Source organism: Pogoniulus pusillus, chromosome 7, assembly GCF_015220805.1.
Source record: "Pogoniulus pusillus isolate bPogPus1 chromosome 7, bPogPus1.pri, whole genome shotgun sequence".
In the NCBI taxonomy this organism is placed as follows: Eukaryota; Metazoa; Chordata; class Aves; order Piciformes; family Lybiidae; genus Pogoniulus; species Pogoniulus pusillus.
Genome location: NC_087270.1, coordinates 12617654 through 12632538, shown reverse-complemented (window position 1 = coordinate 12632538; position 14885 = coordinate 12617654). Strand labels below are relative to the sequence as shown.

Here is a 14885-nt window from a genome sequence, read left to right as displayed (position 1 = left end):
GCTACTTCTGTCAGTTGTAGTCACCAAGGAGGCACTCACAAAAGCAGCAGTTCCTATTGAACTATCTTCTTGGCATGAGGTTTTTCCTTAATGTTTAACTTAATGTGAGATTTGTTTGTACATTTCACTTCAAGAAATTATTATTAGTGTATTAAAAAAAAAGCCTTTCAAATATCAGAAACTAATTATCCAGTAGTCTTTACCTGCTGATTTCTATGCAGTCATTCCAGATGGATTTTTTTCCAGTAGATGTGGCATACCTTACTTTCACACTGAAAATCTGATACTCTGATGTACTTAATTACTAAAGGGGATGGAAATGTAGATTTGAATTATTACTATCTTGATAACAAAAGTGAGTAATATAAATCCACATTTGAAGATAAATAAGTAATTCAGCATTGACCTGGAATATCATGTCATGGAAAAACACCATCCATCCTTCTTTATTAATTATCTTCCTGCTGTATTGAAGTAGGTCATATATAGTATTTTACCATTAGAGCATTTATTTTTTAACCTAGACATAGCCTAGTCATCTACCAGTTCTGTTCCTTAACTACAGCCTACTATCATCCCAGGATCCCTAACCACTGTGTGGAAGAAATGCTATCTTGTGGCTGAAATATTAATTATTGTGCTGTTGAGCTTTGTATTTCAAACTTTCAGACTGATTTATTATCTTGTCCACTGACATAAAAATTATTTTCATTGAAAATTATTTGCTATCATTAAAATGTCAGTGTATAAGCAATCTAATACCTGAAATTTCCCACTTTTATTTGTTTAGCCCAAAACATAAAAGTCATGCTCTAGAAAATGCTACATTTTAAGGTGTATCAGTGTTTAAAATATATTTGAGTTGAAAAGATGCTGACAGACGTTAGTGGACTAGCTCTTGAGCAGGTGTTAATTGTCCTAGCTCTACTGATGTCTTTCAGTTTGCACCAGCTGTAGAAGTGGCCTCACATGGCAGTGTAAACACAGATTTAGGAACTTTCTTTTCCAGTTGCAATGCAAAGCATTTAAATAACCCTTCAGTAGCAGATGATCAAGATATAATTTATGAGATGTTAGCAGATCGTGATAAATGTGTCTGTGTGTGTGTGTGTGTTTTAAGAATGGGTCTAAGAAAGATGTAACTTCTGAGTGAACAAGAGATAGCAGGAAATGGTATCTGGATGATATTCATCTGACCAGATATGGATATCTTTAAGGTAGGAATCTAGTCTGAGTCCCTTTGAAGAGAACCAGGCACTTCTACTAGTTATTTATTATATATATATCCCCAAGAAGATACGTCCACCAGGTCAGATGAACTTTATCCTTAAAGTGTCTGCTTCTCTCCCTAGGGACAGGAACATCCAATGGTTTACTCAGCTTTAGATATCTGCTTTGCTCATGACTAAAGTTAGAAGAGAGCATCCACTCTCAAGGTTTTACACTAACTCCATCTTATCAAGCTGTCCATCTGTTATTTGAAAGTTACTAAACCAAAGCTAAATGAAACATGGTAACTCTGCATCATTATGTTACAACAAACAGGACAATAGACAACAGCCCAATCATACATGACCAAATAATTTGGGCTCATATATTTACTTACAATTCTGTGGTGCATATAACTGCTTCTATCTTCCTTTCATGTAATAACTCTCTTAAGATTCTTACTTCACAGTTTGTCTAGTTAAACTGAGAGATTTTGATTCCCACTGAAGGATCCACTAAGGCAAATATCATTTTGATCTTTGTGTATAGTTACTGATTATGTAGCGTTAATGGTGTGAATGGTGTTACAAAGGTGACAATTTCTTGCTTGCTGATACATTCTTTATCTTTTGGTGAATGACATTCACCAGTAAGAGAATAAATTCAGTAGTACTCATGCCTTTTCCATTTACCATATTTACAAGAAATACATGAATGGAAAAAAAAGGAGAAAGCATAGGAAATTATGTCATACTAGTAATATGCTCATAATAAATCCCATCAAATGCAGAACTGAAAGGAGAAATACAGTATTTATGCCATACTTAGCAATAGAAGTAATTATAATTTTGATTGCTTTTTTCTTACAAGTTCTGTGAAAGAAATTCATGTGAATAGCAAATAAACAAAAATAGCCTTATGGACTATAGAGAAATTCTCTTCACATGGGCCTTAGTGTTATAGAATTGCTGTGTGATTAACAATGTTTGACATGCAGTTTGTTTTCTGTCCGTGCGATTGCAACAACAGTTCCAACTGTAGCTACTTTTTTCTTTTCTTTTCCTTTTTCTTTCTTTCTTTGTTTCTTTCTTTGTTTCTGTTTTTTATGCAGAAGACCATCAAATGAATTGTCACAATACTCGAATAATGCAAGACACAGAAAAAGACGATAACAATAATGATGAGTATGATAATTACGATGAACTGGTGGCCAAGTCATTGTTAAATCTTGGCAAAATTGCAGAGGATGCAGCATACAGAGCCAGGACAGAATCAGAAATGAACAGCAATACATCTAATAGTCTGGAAGACGATAGTGACAAAAATGAAAATATTGGTCGGAAAAGTGAGCTGAGTTTAGATTTAGACAGTGATGTTGTCAGGGAAACAGTGGACTCCCTTAAATTATTAGCACAAGGACATGGTGTAGTGCTTTCAGAAAACATTAATGACAGAAATTATGCAGACAATACTTCACAGCAAGATAATAGGAACATGAACTTTGTAATGTTAGGGAAGCCTGTGAACAATGGACTGTCAGAAAAAATGGTGGAGGAGAGTGATGAAGAGGTGTGTCTCAGCAGTTTGGAGTGCTTAAGGAACCAGTGTTTTGATCTGGCTAGGAAACTCAGTGAGACAAACCCACAGGAAAGAAATCAACAGCAAAACATGAACACTCGTCAGCATGTCAGGCAAGAAGATGACTTCCAAGGAAGAACACCAGACCGGAATTACTCTGATATGATGAACTTAATGAGACTTGAAGAACAGTTGAGCCCCAGATCTAGGACTTTTTCTAGCTGTGCAAAGGAGGATGGTTGTCATGAAAGAGATGATGATACCACCTCTATTACTTCAGATAGGTCTGAAGAAGTGTTTGATATGACAAAAGGTAACTTAACCCTGCTTGAAAAAGCAATTGCTTTGGAAACTGAGAGAGCAAAAGCCATGAGAGAAAAAATGGCAGTGGAAGCTGGAAGGAGGGATAATATGAGATCATTTGAGGAACAGTCTCCAAGACACCTTTCTGGAGATGACAGGAAGCCTAAACCCAGTGACGGCCATGTCAAAAAGCCATATTATGGTAAAGGTAATATTTCTATATACCGTATGTTATGTCATGAGAAAGTGTGAGCTAATGTGTTAAATTTTGCTTAGATTTCTGAAATGAAGTTCTTAATTCCACAAAACGGGAATGTTACTTAAATTTTAGTAATATGACATGACTGTAAAATAGCATCATGCTGCAATTATGAAATAAAATAATTCACTCTTCAGTGTTAGAAATATGTACAGTGTTTCAGTGAATATCCTTTGGCTAAACTGAAAACAAAACTTTGTTCAGGGAAACAAACCAAATAAGAGATCATGTTGAAAGAGGCAAAGATTTTTCTCAACCTTTTAATCTATTTTATAGCAAAATTTACAATGAAGATAATTACATTGCAAACTATATTGGAGAGTGGGGGTTTATGTCACAGGTAGACAATCAGCTATGGAGTATGTACTTTACAGATTTGATTGGGTAGGTGACATCACAACTTATAAAATTATCATCAAATGACAGTTATTGATGAAGCCTCTCCCATCTAAAGTGTAGAATTGCCTGATAGAGATTGAACAGTACCAGAATGACCGATAACATAAGATAGGGGCAGTGACTGCACATTAATTATTCCTAAGTTAGTAAGGTAATGGAAACCATTTGCTATGCAAGGCATGGTGTGGCCTGGGCTGAGATCAATAGTAATTCCTTTCTTATGTGCATTCCACTTCACTGGTTTCATTCCATTGTGGAAACAGTTAAGGTGCTGCCTTTACAATGATTCAACAATAAAGGAAAAAAAATAAAATAAGAATAGACTAAAGGTTACCTGCAGAATATTTTTTAATGTATGGGATTATCATGGTGATGGTGTGTTTATATTATCACACCCCTCTTTAACATGTCTACATCTGTACATGTAGGGCTGTGTTGTATAGTGTTCAATACCTTCTGAGACTCATTGAACACCCCTGATTCCCATTGACTTTAGTGGAAGTTGAGGATGTAGTATTTCTTGGGATATGCTTAAACAGGGATGGGGTTCATCTTATATTTGTCATAAAAAATATTTGGTTTCATTTTCTACAACTGAGGTGGTGGGCATTTTTCTCCTTTTCATAAATCCCTATTTTGAAAAAGCCATACCTTAAGATCTACCTGTGGCATGCAGGTAGGCAGGCAACATCTTGGTCCAAGAAGGGTTTTGATCTTTTTTTCACACGCCTTAAAGTAATGACCAGTCCATTAGAAAAGCAGGGAAATTATTGACATCAAAAAGTCCTCTGGAATGGATTTTAGTGAAGTTTTGTTTGTTTTAAACACAAGTATATGGTTCAGTGAGTGTTGGAGTAATTTTGAGTATTTGTAGAAGATATCTTCATTTAGTTAGTGTATTCCAGCATAGCCATGTGAATACTGTGCTAAATGTTGTTTGCATATGTCCTATTTTCCCTGTATGACTATTTCCCTTTGAATATGTATGTCTAATAGAATCACAGAAAACATGGCAAACCCATATTAATTTTTGAAGAGCTCTATACCTCTGGTTGTTGTCCAGCCCTTCCAGTCTGTGTATGCCTGGGAAAGCATTTATGTATGTAGATCTGCTGTCTCCAAAAAGACTACATAATTTCTGTCAGTAACAAAATTATAAACTTCTTATTTCCATAAATTCTAGAGCATCTTTGAAATATTCTGTCTTTTGGGAGCTGCAGGCTGAATTGATTATAGGGCCACACACTAAATATTGTGGTTCTTTGGGCCAAGAAACTTTGTGGAGTGGATCTGCCTATGCTTAAGAAAGAAAGAAAGAAAGAAAGAAAGAAAGAAAGAAAGAAAGAAAGAAAGAAAATTACTTCCTTACTTTCAAAACATGGGAAATGTTTTGGTATTTGTTGAAAGAGGAAGCTTTGACTAAGACAATATAATTTGTTTTCCACTCACACGTTATCTTCCAAATAGTGCTGGAAGAGATACTCACAGAGATGTAAGGTGGGATTTTTTTGGAGTACACGAGTTTGCAGTGAGAACCACCTCTTGGCTTCAGGAGCATTGCTTTCAGAGACTGACAAAACAACTCTTTAGGGACCACTAACCACTTTCCCCTCCTGCTGTTTAAAGCCGTCTAAATAAACTTTCTTATGAAATTAATGAATTATAAAACCATTTGAGTCCTCTGACAGCCTTCATTCAGGCAGTGCTCCCATTGTAGCAAGGAGGAATGGAAGGTTACATAATAAAGAAAAATTGTGCAACACTTCTCCCAGTTAGCAGAAAAGGCTTTATGAAAGACTATCTAGTGTTTTGTTTAAAGTTATGGGGAGTTTAGTCATATGTCTTCCATTAAAAGCAATGGGAAATTGTGCAAGTACAATTTTATGCAAGTTTTGAAATCACTAAGAGTAGCATACAGCATCTTTCCTGGCTCGTTAGACCATAAAGGCTCTAAAGGATCTAAGATGTGCTAGAACTTTATAGCACAGACTTGAATACGGAGAGGGATTTACTTGACACTGTCAGATGGCAGTCTCTCGATCCTCGGCTGCTCTAAATTAGAGTATATTCACTGACTTTGGTGGAGTCCTGACAACATGGAGTAGCTAAAGTTCCTCTAGCTTGAAGTCTTTAAAAAGCCATTATGGTCTATTAATCATCTACATTTTTTGCAGTCCTTGAATATTGTTATATTTATATAATTTGTATGTCATTTGCATCACTTATTCACTTATTTAACAATTTCTCACATCCCAAAGTACTTGACTTGAGGAACTGCTTAGAGTTGTGTATGTATGTAGCTGTGGGCTTGCTGTTCTAGTGGTCTCAGCACAGGCCTATCTGCAAGAATTCAACCCCCTTCTCTGACATTTGCTCCTTCTGTGGCCTTGGGTTTAACTTCTTGATCTCTTTGCTTCAATTTCCTGATATATAAGATTATGGTCTTTCCAGGGGTGTTGTGATAACTGTGGAACACTTTGGAGGTAGATTTGAATGTGTATTTATTGTTAAAGAGCATGAAAAAAGAACTGGGTTCTACAGTCAATATGCAAGTGAAGTAAAACAGAACTTTCATAATTAGGGATTCCATTTGCAAAAAACAACTTTTGAACATCTTAAAATTTAAGAATGGATTTAAGATCTGGAGAGTCATTATGATGAGCTGAAGAATTTCTTTAAAATGAATGTTTTGCAAGAACTTGGAATTTGAAAGTGTGTTTATATACAAAGGTTACCCGAGGGAAATCAAAGAAAAATAACTTGGTAACTGAATGTCAACTCTGGATTATATTGATTCATGCTGTGAAACAAACAAAAAAAAAAGTTTGATGTGAAGTTTTTCAAGTATTGAAATTTATTTTGATTGTACCGAGGACTGCATTTGTGGAAGACAGGATGGAATCTAATGTAAGAAAGACTTGATGGAAAAGAAATAGCAAAGTCTTATTTTCTGGAGACAAAAGCATAATTATTGAAGTGGAGTAATGACTGGAGCACCATAAAATACTTAAATGAGTACAGCTCTGCTTGGGTACTGAAAGGAGGATGTACTGAAAAAATAGAAGGGGGGTGCTGGTTGACCTTGAGCCAAAATTGTAGCAGTTAGAGGGTGCTGAATTTTGTTCCTTTGATATTAATATGAAAATCAGCAATAGCTTCCAAAATCTGGCAACTGTTGTTGAGTCGATAAGGTGTCATTTGTATCATGTGCTGGACTGGAAGGGTAAAGGGTAGGAGTGTTAGAGTACAAATGTTCTATTAAAAGAAACAAGCCAATGAAGTACATGAGAAAGTTCTAGTTCAGGATTAAACTCGACAGCAGTTTCATTATTGGTGGAAACCTTTATTTTGTTGAAAAGATGTCTATTTAGACTTTTCATTGATTTGTAGACAGAAGATCCAACAAGATTTTAAAAGATCGTCAACCTTTTAAGCATATGACTATTCAAGCATTTTACATGCATGTTTTAATGGCTCAAATTTACACAGCAAGTGATGCTTTCATTAGTCCTGATTACAATGTTTACCCCACTGTAATTTTTTTGAAGAGAAAGGAATATTTATATAATTTCTCCCATTTCATAATTTTAAAGAAAACAAGAACCATCTCAGTGAGCCTTGGAAAAGGGATTTATTTGTGGTGAATCTTTCAAATGTAATGCTTAAAGAGCTTGGTTTGGTACTCTCAAGACAATGGCCTTAATACATCTGGCAAATAAGAGCGTAAAGAAGGGAAACTCCAACTAAACAGTTTCCAAATGACCTTACACCCTTGGGCTGATGCTTGTCATCAGAACACTGATTGACAGTGATATGGCTTTGCTATCAAAAGGTCACTTTCCAATCACTATGAATGGGTATTGCTGTGATCGTAGGAACCTGCAGTCTGAAAACAAGATGATGGGATTAAAGGGACAGCAGAACTGTTTAAGAAGTAGAAGGGTTGGTTTTCTTTTATTCTAGTTTTTGTAAGAACATTTACCAAAGAGTAAATGACATGATTAAATGAACCTTCTTACAGAATGTGAAAAGCCTCATTCACTTGACACATTTGTTGTAAATTATAGATCCCTCAAGAACAGAAAAGAAAGAAAGCAAATGTCCTACCCCTGGGTGTGATGGAACTGGCCATGTAACGGGGCTTTACCCCCATCACCGCAGTTTGTCAGGATGCCCACACAAAGATAGGGTCCCTCCAGAAAGTAAGTTTACATTGTTTCATGAAAAATGGGGATAAAACTACAAAGATTTTTCTAGCATGCTTTTAAACCTTTTTTTTTTTTAATTATTATTATTATTGTTATCATTTAATATTTTAAAATTTATTTCCTTTTTTAGTATGGTTTGTCTCAACTTAGTCAACTGTTCTGTGTTATACCTTTTCCTTTCTTCCATCATTTCCATTCTCTACTAACTATTACACTAAAAGAATGACTTTTAAAGCTGTATTCTTTGATTTTAAGAATATTAGGTTATTTTTAAATATCTATTCAGCAAACAGAGAAAAAGACTGATAGATGTGCACTGCTTTTACTTCTGCGTGCTGATGTTCATCAACTCTCCCTGTTATTCAACTCAGGCTTTTGAGCAAAGGTCCCCTTTCAGTCACAAAGCTGGAATTTCCTGCCACGTCAGAGGATTCTCTGCAATGGAGGTTCACCCATATGAGCTCACAAATGTTCATTTGAAGGCAGGGGACTCCATTTCTGGAAGTCTTCTTGGCTAGTGGAATCAGCTGATTGCCCTAATCTGATTTCTGCCAGGAGAGCATCTAGCTAAGATCCAATTGTCTTTTACATCAATTTTGAAATGGAGTTGTTCCATCAAAGTCTGTGGACCTAAACCCCACATTTTCCTTCTACTCTTGTAGACCTAACACCAATGGATTTGCAGCAGCCTAAAGAAAATGTGATAAAGGGATTAAATAGTTTCCAGTTTTTAAAGGAAAGTAGATTCTGAAGGAGTGGAAACCAGAAGTAGTTTAGCATGCAAGAGTAGCAGACATAAGAAGTCTCCTCTTTCAAGGTAGCATTTGTTTCTTCCAGAAGTAATGAGGAAGTGCTTTAGGAAACTTTGCTGTAACTTGGTCAATCTTGGAATACAGCAGAACAAATGGAGTAATTTCTTTGCTTTGCAAGACCCTACAATTTTCTGAAACACAAGCATTTCTTCAGTTGCTCAAAGTTCTCTCATTTTGTAAATAGTAAATAAAAAGCTTTTTAGAAGACTTTGTAAATCAAAGAAGAATATAGCTTTAAACTGTTTGCATGCTCCACTACCTACTAAAATGAAAAAGGTGAGCTCATCTTTTTATTTTATCCTGTGATGTTGGCCTTGTGAAGCATGTTTCAAGAACAGCTTTCAATAGCAGGAATTTCAGAGTAAAGGTTTTGCATCTATTTAGTACACTGATGATGGGGTGATGATGATGGTTATCTTTTAATCAGCATACATGATTTAAATCTCAAATCTCTGAACAGCTTTTATTCAGTTCTTAACTCAGTCAAGGAATTAACTGATTTTATTAGAGCTTTTGAGGGGGTGGTTTGTTTATTTTTGAGTGAGAACTAAATACAGGCTTCCAGACTACTACTTTTATAAGAAAAACAGAACTTTTGCAGGGGCTGGATGACCTCTTTCCATAAAGTGATGTTCTGCCATCCAGCTCTGAGACATTAATTCAGCTGTGTCTCACATCCCGCAAAACTCTTTAGTGTTACCAAAGAAGTTCTTGATAATTTGACAGTTCATAGCTTGAGCTTCATGATTTAGAGGAATAAAGCTCTGAGTGGCCTTGGAAGTTTTCTGTTAAGCTTGCTGTGGATGCAAATGTAAATCAGTTTACTTGCTTAAGCTCGTACTACTTCCTTTTTTTTTTACCTGCTTTTTTGTTTTATTTTTTCTCTTTTTTCTTTTCTTGCCATCTCTCAGTTTTGAAGTGCTTGTTTTTAGTTTTCAGAGTCTTGAAAAAAAGGATTTCTATCTGTTGCAATTTTTACTTCCATAGAGAATGCAAGTTAAAACTAAAGGACCAAATCTGTTCATCATATAGATAGGAATATCTACGTGGAAGTCGGCAGAACTGACTCCTAGCTCGGCTGGGCTTTCTTAGGGTTCAGTGTAGTTCAAGATTGTACTGAGGTGTATTTCAAATGTATTCTGAACACATACATTCCTGAAAGATACTTTTTTTAATCAGTAATTTTGAATTGGTCGTTGCTAACTGACCCTTTACTGTTGAGCTGAACTTTGCTCAGTGTTTTTGTGTGAAGATGTTGGAAGTCTTCTGATTCACTGTTGCAGTAGAAATGCATTTGTTTATAGGTTCTCTAATCTTCATAACTTTCACTGTTGCCCTGTATAAATGAGCATAGGATCACAATACTTCTCTCATCAGGCTTTCTTGGCTATGTGTGTCACGTGTATTTTGAGGAATGCTGGTTGTTAATGAATCCTGCTTTGTTTTAAAATGGTTTCATATATACTGGGATTTGATTTTTTTTTTCTTGTTTTCATACTCTGCTGTTTTCTCTTACTCTCCTTGTCAAGTTCTTGCCATGCATGAAAATGTTCTTAAGTGTCCTACACCAGGCTGCACAGGCCGGGGCCACGTAAATAGCAACAGGAATTCCCACCGAAGGTAAGGATGCCATCGCTGGACACCAATCTAGAGGGAACAGTGCCTCCAAACTGCAGCCCTTCTAGCAGTCCATGGTGGGGGGAATGTGAGTGTGTGTTTTGCTGTTTTGTTCTGAAGATTGACAGATGGTGCTTCGTGTGCTTTATCCATTTTAAAGAGTAACATTTATTCATGTATTTTCTAAGGAGGACAAGTGTGCATTTGCTACAGCATGGATGAGTTGATCAACAGGAGGCATTTTAAGCATCCTTAGCTTTTTTTGGGTGGATTTTTTTTTCTTTTTGTTTTGATGTTAGCTGACCAGCAGTGGTATAGAACAAATGATACTGCTCCTTATGGGTATGCAGAGGGAGAAGGAAGAGTATGCCAACTCTAGGACTAGGACAAGAGTTCTTGTTGTTACTCTTCACTCTTCAGAGCATTATTTTATAGCTTATCTACAATTTATATAACTATTTTTATAGGAAAATAAACCCCACTGTACTCCTAAAAATGATTTTTAATTGCACAAGAAATGGCATTTTAACTACACAGATGTTGTAAGATTTAGTTTCAACTGAGACCACAGTCTCAGCTCCAAACTCAGTTAACTCCTGTTTAGTTAAACCTAAATGAGAACTTTTCCTGTTTAAGAAATATCTCATTAAATTTAAAACATGAGAAGCCAGAAATGTTAGATGCAAACACCTTACCCCCCCCAAAAAAAAAAAAAAAAAAAACCAAATATTTTTTTAAAAGCAAATTTTTTCTATTATTTCCTAAGATTGGTAATAGATTCTTATAGAAAGTATGCCATTGCCTATTAAACTCTGTCAAACAAGTACCAAAATTATTATTGCCATATACATCACCATTTTCCCACAGAACAAGATCGTCCTTATTTCTTGACAATTTTAAAACTCCAGGAAATGTGGGCAAGAAGGTAAAGGGAAATGTACAATTTTCTACTACTGATTTTTTTTTTATATTGTTAATTGTAGCATGAAGGCTTATGGGATTAGACAGGTACTGGACATTCAGTCTTAGCAAGCTCTGGGTTACCAGAGACCCTCATATTAACTATATGTCACCTGGAAGACTCTTGTGGGTACCAACACATCTGCAATTAGCTCTGGTACCCCTTTCTTCTCTGCTGCCGGTAGATGCAGAAAAAATCCTCTGAGAAAGCTTGATGGGAATTACTGCTGCTTGAAGCAGTGTTCATGTCTGGTTGAATATCTACTGGAATATTTGAGGTGTCTGAAGAAGAGCATGTCAGTGGAGCGCAGCTGCCCTCTGGCATGACTCCAAAACCTCACAGAGCCCTCTCATCCCTTCTCAGAACTAGGGCAGCAAGGGAGGGCTGGCAATCTGCAGTCTGTGCTCACCTCTTTCTGCAGCTTTTGGGGCATTTTGCTCTGCTTCACTTTTTTTTGTTTTTAATTATTCCTTTTCCCCCCTCCCCCTTTATTTCCGGTAGAGAAGGGAACATCTGGGAATGCACTGATTTGCCTTTCATTTTGTGATGATTTGGGTGTTACCCGCCCCCTTCCCCCCCCCACCCCGACCCGCTATACACACAATTCTTTTCTTGTGGAGAACACTGCAAGCTGCGGTCACATAAGCACACAATAGACTGTGACAAGGAAGGACCCCCTCCATTGTCAGGTCACGGGTTTTTTACAGCTTCACTAAGAGCACCATCTGCTGGCGTCAGTTTTTCTCTGCTCTAAATCTTTCCCAGAAGTATCAGGCTTATTATGATTACTAGCACTTCAAGAGTAGTTCAGCATTTGCAAATTTAACTGGATTTCAATTCAAGTGCAGAAGTTCTTTTCATCACCTACCACTAGAAGACATACTTTAGTGGTTGAAATTCATGAACAAACACTAAGTATGACATAGATGAGATGTAGATTTAGAGACCCAAGGCCAGATTTTGCACTCATTTATATGCCCAGCAAAAAGATTGAAGTTAATGAAACTGAGCAAGGTGTGAAGTGGTGCAAGATTTGGCCTATGTAGTGTTGTCAGTTAATCATCTTCAGGAGCCATTTCATTGGCAACATTTTTAGATGCATGAGGGTCACAAGTCTGCCAGAATAGCTGCACAATAGATTCCAGTTTATATTCCCCTCTCCTAGTATTATGTTCACCGGCTGACATCCATGAACAATCTACCCCTGTACAGACAAAGAAGCAAAGCAGATGTAAGATCTACCATGCAACTTGGAAAGTAGAAGAAAGGAAGTCCATTCTAGAGAAAATTGATATGACCAAAAAGCTTTTGGAAACTCTTTTCCTTCACATTCTTCCTAATGCTGTCTAAGGAGGAGAAGGAGTAATTGGATTAGTGCTATAATGTGAAACTACACAGGACAAGACAATTAAATTTCCTTTCTGTAATTGCAGCCTCTCTGGATGTCCTATTGCTGCAGCAGAGAAACTGGCTAAAGCTCAAGAGAAGCATCAGAACTGTGATGTGTCAAAATCAAACCAGGCATCAGATCGGGTTTTAAGGTATTAGAAATCACTATAATACTTATTATTATACAGAATTCATCACACATTCACCTAATCTGAGAAATTATATATGTTGTATATACATATATATCTCTTTTAAAGAAGAGCTAGAATTAGGGCTTCTGGATCCAATTCTCACAGTGTTTATTTCCCACTCAGTCTACTTGGGGGAGGGTTGGTAATTATTTTGGCAAATACATGTAAAGCTGAAAAGCTCATTTTTGTCTTAGGCATTGTTTGGTGTAAAGATGACTGCTGGAGTGCAAAGTCTAAGAACAGTGTGAAAAAAGTTGGTATCTTTTGGGAATAAACTAATATTTACCGGTAAGTCTTGGTTTTTTCAGCAGGCTTTTACTAGTAAATATCAGTTTAAACTAAACCAGAAGCCCTATTTGCATTACCAAACTGGTAGCACACCTTTTTGGCAGGACACTTGGAAGAAAATGCCAGGTATAGCTTAGATTCCAAACCAAAGTCAGGCTTAGTTCTCTCTCTGTTTTCCTACTCACTACCAGGAAGGGTAGAAGTAGAAAAAAAATTGTCCTAAATTTTCACACAGGAAGGACCTTGAACCAGTTTAACATCGTTATACCCCTTATCTTCATCCATGTAGGATTCTGCATTTACTCAAAGCTGTATCCAGCTTTGTGCTGTTGTCTCCTCTTTAGAGCAATCTAGATGGAAAGATACTATTTCTAAAGAGATGAAGTGTGAAGGATACATATAAAGGAACTTGACTTCTGCATGATTGTCCCAGCCTTATGCTGAAGATGCCCCAAGAGCTGCAGAATTTCTCCATGGACACTGTGATATCTGTGGGCTGGGATAAGCATATCCCTCCCAGCTGCCTCAAAGAATGTTGAAGAATTGCTGCAGCTTTAGTTTCCAGAATTTCCTATTTATCCCATAGGTTTCTTAATATTCAGCTGTCTTCTAGATTTAAAATCTGATAGGGCTGCTTAAAATGAAAGTTTTCTACTGTATTATCAACATTTTTATTTGAGTATTCTCTTAGAAGAGTCTCTTAAACTTCATCTAATCTTGATGGCCTTTTCCAAAGTCAGTCTTTCCATAGAGCTAAGAACATAGAACTATTGTTCACATCTGCAGAACACTTGTTGTCATGTCTATGGACATTGTTTTCCTTCCTTGAGTGGTTTTTGATGAGCTTTATCTTAACAGCAACTACTTGAAATTGTACATTTTTTCACACATCATTCCAAAGAGTTTCCTTAGACAAGGCTTCTTCGAATTCTACTAGTAAAAAACACCTTTTAAGAGAATAATACAGTTTGTCACTTGATTGAAAAAAAAAACCAGGTCAAAAATACAATGTCCTTTACCAGGGATCTCAAGTCAGATGCCATGCAAAGAAGACAACTGCTCAAGAGCATCATCCTACTTGCTGGTAAAGTCCCTAGGAAGTTTCCCTGCAGTCTTCACTTTGCTCATGAGCCTTACTCCTGTTTCAGACTTTATAGGCAACTCAGATAATGCTTTCATCTTGTCTCCTGCTTCCTTTTTTACCTTTAAGTCATTGAAGTATTCAAGATCAAGAACTTGGGAGATGTTTACAATATATGAATGCAGGCAACTGATGGGTAGCCAGAGATGTTCTAAGAGTAAATCTTGGATATTTGTCTTCATCCCAGCTTCCATCCTACCCGCATTTAAAATTTCTTACTTAAAAAGAAATCAAATTCATAGGACTTCTGTTGACTGTACAGGCTCTGAATGGCTTTTTTTTTTTTAAACCAAATATAGATTATGTTGAGACAGGATCAAAATGTTAATCATATCAGCTCTTTGTTCAAATATGCCCACTATATTTTGTGAGGAAAAAGTGTCTAAAGGAATGAGCATACATAAATCAAAGGAAATAGTGTGACTAATATGATTTCTTGGGTGATCTTTACATAAATACCCTGCCTAAATTCTATGAAAATTAATTCATTCAGAAAAAAACATGATATTCAAAACCTATTTCTTACTATT

The 14885-nt window shown here is 36.4% G+C and overlaps 1 protein-coding gene across 21 annotated transcripts in view; it reads left to right on the top strand.

Moving 5' to 3' along the window:
* MYT1L (myelin transcription factor 1 like) overlaps positions 1-14885 on the top strand; it is a 322031-nt gene that overhangs the window by 239628 nt on the left and 67518 nt on the right. For 11 of the 21 annotated variants that reach the window (XM_064145914.1, XM_064145912.1, XM_064145913.1 and 8 more), the window contains 4 exons: positions 2321-3298; positions 7816-7950; positions 10298-10388; positions 12780-12887. In XM_064145914.1, coding sequence (XP_064001984.1) covers positions 2321-3298; positions 7816-7950; positions 10298-10388; positions 12780-12887 — 1312 coding nt within the window. The remainder of the gene's footprint in view (positions 1-2320; positions 3299-7815; positions 7951-10297; positions 10389-12779; positions 12888-14885) is intronic. The other 10 variants (XM_064145931.1, XM_064145922.1, XM_064145917.1 and 7 more) reach the window with 5 other exon arrangements.